Source organism: Ceratosolen solmsi, unplaced genomic scaffold (assembly GCF_000503995.2).
Source record: "Ceratosolen solmsi marchali unplaced genomic scaffold, CerSol_1.0 scaffold5, whole genome shotgun sequence".
Taxonomy (NCBI): Eukaryota; Metazoa; Arthropoda; class Insecta; order Hymenoptera; family Agaonidae; genus Ceratosolen; species Ceratosolen solmsi.
In genome coordinates, this window is record NW_011948454.1 from 601,315 (window position 1) to 607,519 (window position 6,205).

Here is a 6,205-nt window from a genome sequence, read left to right on the forward strand (position 1 = left end):
CAATTTACTTGTTCTATTTATTTCTGCATTTCTATAAGCACCGAACAGTCGAATCTTGTTACACGCTTACTTCCATGATAGTTGGGTAATTGTAAAAGTTTTAATCTGAATTCTAATATTTATTTGGTTGTTTTTATTAAATTTTTTTTAGATATTCATGCTTACATATGCATATATATATATATATACATTTATTTATTTATCTATACGGTGTATTATGAAATAGAATTGTGTTAAAATATTACTTAATTTTTAAACTTATTATGGATAATATATTGAAAGATAGTTTTTCTTCTGGTAAGAATTCTATAATCTTTTACTTATATTCGTTTAAATAAATTAAAATTTAAATATTGAAAGTATTCAATACAAAAATATGTATATTGCAGGCAGGAGGTTATGTCCTTATAAAGATAAATGTTACAGAAAAAATCCAATTCATTTTAATGAAATGTCACATCCGCACTGTAAGATTTCTTTATATTTTATTTAATGTATAAGATAAATTTATTTTCTATAAATATCTTAATTTTGTTTTAATTCAGCAATAATCTTAAAAATATTAGCTATTAAATATAAAATATTTATAAATCCTCTTTGTAAAATGTTTTAGTGGAAAAATTAATTATTAATCAGCTAGATTCACCTATTACAATACCAAATGATATTAACTTTAAATGTACTGATAAATCACTGCTATTAGATCAACTTACAGTCTTACAGATGGTCTTAAACAAATATAAGAATATAAATAGCAAAAGTCAGACTATAGAAAATAATATTAATCCACTAGAAAAAACCAATACCAATCAATATGATGTTAAAAAATTAAAAGATCTAGAAGTAAATAATAAAGCTATAAAACTTGATCTTTTAAAATCTGAAAAGGATGCATTAATTAGAAAAAGAGCTTCATCAAATAATATTGATAATATAAGTGAATCACACATTAATCCAATCTATTCATTTTATTCTAACATAGATATGCAAAGTTTTAATCAAAATTCATCTCCAAAAAAATCATGTATTGAAAATTGCAATTCATCCTATAGAGTAAAAAGAATGAAAATGAGAGATAATGCTATTTTAAAAATGAAAGAAGCTAGACATAAAATTCATTTATGTGTACCAGGAGAATTTGCATTAAAATATGCATTATCTTCTCCCTACTATTTCTTTTTAACTTTTGTAGAACAATCAGAGTCAACACATAAGCAAGAATTTACTATATCATTTCCTGAATTATTAGATATAAGTTTAGGAGAAATAGTTGATAGTCTTCATATAAATTTTATTGTAGAAATTGGATGGCTCTGTCTACAATATGTACTTGCAGCTCAAAATCCAAATATGACTATTTTTTGTGGTTCTGTTTGCGATCCCCAAACTTCATTACCAGCCAATATTAATTTAATTTTAGTTAATATGCCTAGCGCATATGGATGTCATCATTCAAAAATATCAGTTATTAAATATAGTGATAATGGAATACGAATAGTTATTTCTACAGCTAATATTTATAAAGATGATTGGGAAAATCGAACGCAAGGGTACGTTAAATTTAGCTATTAAAAATGTTTTTTATTACTCATACTGCTATTATAAATAGATAGAATATATTAATATAATGAATTAACTTTAAATTTTGTAACATATCTATTATGTAATTAATAAATTAAAGTGAGGATAATTGTATTGTAGAAATAAAATAATATAAAAAATGTATTGTAATATTTTATTTTGTATTCTTAACAGTATTTGGCTTTCACCACATTTATCACAGTTACCTGACTCAGCAAATTCTAGTGATGGAGATTCCCCAACTGAGTTTAAAAAGTACTTTATAAAATATTTAACAACTTACAAACAACCACAAATGAAAAAATGGGAACACTTGATTAAAAGAGCAGATTTCTCTGCTGTAAATGTATTTTTTCTTGCATCTACTCCTGGAAGCCATAAGAGTTTAAATTTAAATTCTTGGGGTCACAGAAGATTATCAACAATATTATCAGAACATGCAGTTCTACCTCCAGATGCTTCAAAATGGACATTACTTCTTCAATGTTCTAGTATAGGAAGTTTAGGATCCAACTATGAAGATTGGTTATTACCAAATATTGTTGCATCAATGTCCAAAGACAAGGCAAAAGAATTCAAAAGTAATCCAAATTGTAACCTTATTTATCCATCATTGAAAAATTACATAGAGAGTTTTGACTATAAAACTGGTTCCTGCTGTCTACCATATACTAAAAAAAATCATGAAAAGCAAAAGTGGCTGAAGAAATATTTACAGTATAAACAACCATTATTGTCAAATTTATTTAAATTATTTATAATTCTTTTTATTATTAACAGTTTATCTTAATTGTGATTCCATAATAAACTTATATGTATTTAATAAAATAATTTTAATTTTCTATTGTCTAGTCAATGGAGAGCAGAGGAAAATAGTCGAACTAAAGCTATGCCTCATATAAAATCTTATACACGAATTTCACCAGATTGTACACAAATACCATGGTTTGTGTTAACAAGTGCTAATTTAAGTAAAAGTGCATGGGGTACTACTGCTAAGTCAGGAATTTCTCATTATATTATGAATTATGAAGCAGGAATTGTGTTTATACCTAAATTTATTGTAAGTAATTATTTTATAAGTCTAAAAATTTGTTTATATATATAAACAGAATTTTATCATCTTTTAGTACTAAGTATACAATTTTAAACCTTTATTTAAGAAACATCAAAGCATACCTTCAATATTATTTATAAAATATGAAATATATTGTCAAAATTGAATATGATTTATATACTAATAAAGAAATATGTTATTTCAACAGATAACTCAAACTACGTTTCCAATAAGAAAATCAAATTCTTCAAAAATTCCAGTTTTTCGACTTCCATATGATTTACCGTTAACTCAGTATCAACCAAGTGATACTCCTTTTGTTATTGATTTTCTTAGCAATTAATAACCATTATTGAATAAATTAGGAAATGATTGAAATATCTTTTAACTTAACAGTTTTTGTATGAATAGAATATATTATTTTAAAAATCGCTTTAATTTTAAATTTAAATTTTAAAAGATTTCAATTTATTAAAACAATCTTTTAAATTCTTATTGAAAAAATTTCAAACATTAGAGACTTTTAACACATTTTTATACAGATAATACTAAAAAACGCTATTCATTTTATAAATTATATAATATTAAATAAAATTTTTAATATTGCAAATGAATTATTTAATTATACTAGTTGATAAAAAATTTATTTAAAAGTAATAAAACAAAATATGTAATATTATTAAAATAAAATCATTTTTAATGCTTTCTTTGTATATAATCGTCAATTATTATAGTTGATTGATATTTGTATATTATATTTGAAATAAAATGCTTAACTGTATAGTTTTCTAATAAACATAAAGTAAGTTTGAATCATTTATTTGATTTTTTCTTTATTTTTAATAATTTTATATTACTATTTAAATGTCACATTCAACTGAATTATAAATTAGCTAGATAATCTTTTAAATATATTAAAATTTTGTATTTACAGTTATGAATAATAATGTTTTTGCTAATTTTTGTACAAATTTATATCATCTGTCATATCTTTTATATGCTCAATAATAAATCTAGTTTAAGTATATTTTCTATTAACAATATTGTATAAAAAAGCATCCTTATAAATTCAAAGTTGCAGATTATTGCATTATAATAACAACTTCGAATTACTTATATTAATTATTCAGCATTCTTCAAATATTTTCTGTTCATGTAATAAATATAAATTTACATAACTTATTAATAATTTTATAATTTACAATAACTTTTAAATTTTTTATTTTTTAACGAAATAATCTTTAAAAACGGTTTCGGGTTATAATTGTTATATTTCAATAATAATAGATAAATATTGGTCAGATGTTTACATTTTGATTTCTCATAGATTTGCTATGTAGATAATATGAGTACTCTACTTATTTAAAACTGATAACATTTACTTTTATTATTTTAAATATTTAGATATGATAAACTTTACATATAATAAAATTAAAAAATATGGACATCTATTATAGGAATAAACTTTACGTAGGAAGACTATTAAATCCTAGTTTTGTAATTGTGCAATTAATTGTTATTTTTTATCTGACTATAGAATAGTTCCCATAGAAGCGAATAAAAACCAATCAGATATTTACATTCATAACAAGTAAATAACATACATAGATGAAAACAAATGATTACCAAAGAATTTAATTAGATGTGTGCATATTTTACAAGATAATTTGTTGAGATACGTGAAATTAAAGTCTAAATTTGACTATCGACATCATGATCATTATGAAACTCATATAATATAGCAACGATTTTATTAGTTTAGTTTACTTTCTTGAAACATAATATTATTTTTACAAACTTATATAAAAAAAATTGTAATTTGAATTTATCTTATTCCAAATAGATGTATAATAATTAATTTTGATTTGGAATTTTATAAAAAATTTTTTTTTAATTTAGATTTAAATATGAAACTTGAACAAATTATTTCAAAGTTGATTTGACCCATAAATAAATCAAATATTTTTATTAAAAAATATACTGCTATAGTATTTAAACATTCATATGAAAATATGAATATGTCCTGAAATATGACCTGAACTGTATATAAAATATTAGTTTTCTAATGTATTACATCCTAATAAATTATTTATTATGTACTTCCTGAATGTACTGATTGCACATTCTTAAGAAATTACTTGTGTACTTTGTGTATGTACTTATTATATACTTTATATATTTATTATATACTTTTTTTTTATTATATACTTATATTTTAATTGATTTTTTTTAATATACATTTTATATTAATTATTTTATTCATTCATTGATTTCTATTTTTTTTTTTTAAATATTAATTTGTCATATTTTTATTTGTTAAATAAAGTTCAATAAAACTAAAAATCAATTTTTTCTAAGATGATGTAGTGTTGATTTATTTTCACTATTTTTAATGCAGTAATAATTTATATTTGATATACAATATACATAAAACTATCTAACTAGAATATCAAACAATATCTTTGAAAACGAATAAACATATAGGTCTTAATTGCGCATGTCTGCAAAAGGTTCGCTATCTATACTTTATTAGAAAGGATTGGGTTAGTTTTTGGACGATATTGTATTTATTCATTCTTGTTGAAACATAACTGCGGCTTATTTAACAAATTTTTATTTTATTTTAATTTTATATTTTAAACTGATAAAAAAATTAAAATGCTTCATCGTTTCTTAAAAGCGACTATTATTATTGCTCAGAATAGTACCAAGCATCTGTCTACTACCTCGCAGGTGAGTTCATTCTTTAATACTATTATCCTACAAAAAGTTGTTTTGTTATTAAAATGAATTTCTTACTTAAGAATCAATTTAATATTAGTAATGGACGTATATTACATAACTAGAGATTTTTAAGAATTAAATTCTATTTAAGATGTACAGTTATTAGTTTTAATTGTTTACAAATGGTCAATTACAAGTTTCAATTGCAGTTCATACTGATCATTAGTTCTATTATAATATTTATATTTTAAAATATGACTGTTTTAACAAATATTATTTATAAACTTTAAGATATATTGTATAAAATGTATTTATATTTTATTCCTATATTTACAGTTTAATGCTAAGGTTACAGTTATGGGTGCCAGTGGTGGAATCGGCCAACCATTATCTTTGTTGCTTAAAGAATCTTCATTAATTACTGAACTATCTCTTTATGATATTGTAAACACTTATGGTGTATCTGCCGATCTTTCACATATTAATACTGCTTCCAAAGTTACAGGATTTGTTGGAATAGATAGAGTGAAAGATTCTTTGAAAGGAGCTCAAGTATTTATTATTTTATTATTTTAGTTTTAATACTACATATAACAATAATTAATCTAATTTTTCTTATCTATATTATCTATCTTATTTCTCTATTCTTATTTATCTTATCTATATTAATATAATTTAATATATAATATATATATATATACACATATATATATATATATATATATATATATATATATATATATATATTACTTAAAGTTTAACAAATATTAGTTTTATCCCATAATAATTAAAGAATATATTGTTTCTTAGTAAATTTAGTATTTATATATATTTTTAGATTGT

At 21.7% G+C, this 6,205-nt stretch overlaps 2 protein-coding genes across 2 annotated transcripts in view; both read left to right on the plus strand.

Annotated features, from left to right (window-relative positions):
• The first annotated feature begins 263 nt into the window (after positions 1–263).
• Positions 264–3,003, plus strand: LOC105366739 (probable tyrosyl-DNA phosphodiesterase). Its single transcript, XM_011505278.1, has 7 exons — positions 264–297; positions 390–467; positions 614–1,024; positions 1,103–1,550; positions 1,756–2,298; positions 2,434–2,644; positions 2,847–3,003. Exons 1-7 carry the CDS (start codon positions 264–266, stop codon positions 2,979–2,981), a joined length of 1,860 nt encoding a protein of 619 aa, XP_011503580.1. The 3' UTR covers positions 2,982–3,003.
• Positions 3,004–5,155: 2,152 nt separating this feature from the next.
• Mdh2 (malate dehydrogenase 2) overlaps positions 5,156–6,205 on the plus strand; it is a 2,202-nt gene continuing 1,152 nt past the window's right edge. The window contains 3 exon segments of the mRNA XM_011505265.1: positions 5,156–5,371; positions 5,699–5,937; positions 6,201–6,205. The exon segment at positions 6,201–6,205 is cut by the window's right edge and continues 272 nt beyond it. Of these exon segments, the coding sequence (XP_011503567.1) occupies positions 5,297–5,371; positions 5,699–5,937; positions 6,201–6,205 (319 nt within the window). The 5' untranslated portion in view covers positions 5,156–5,296.

Excerpts from the sequence above, each read along its gene's own strand:
- LOC105366739 (XM_011505278.1), top strand. The coding sequence starts at position 264 with ATGGATAATATATTGAAAGATAGTTTTTCTTCTG. Across the intron at positions 298-389 it reads GAAAGATAGTTTTTCTTCTG|GCAGGAGGTTATGTCCTTAT; the intron begins GTAAGAATTCTA and ends TGTATATTGCAG. Across the intron at positions 468-613 it reads TGAAATGTCACATCCGCACT|TGGAAAAATTAATTATTAAT; the intron begins GTAAGATTTCTT and ends AAAATGTTTTAG.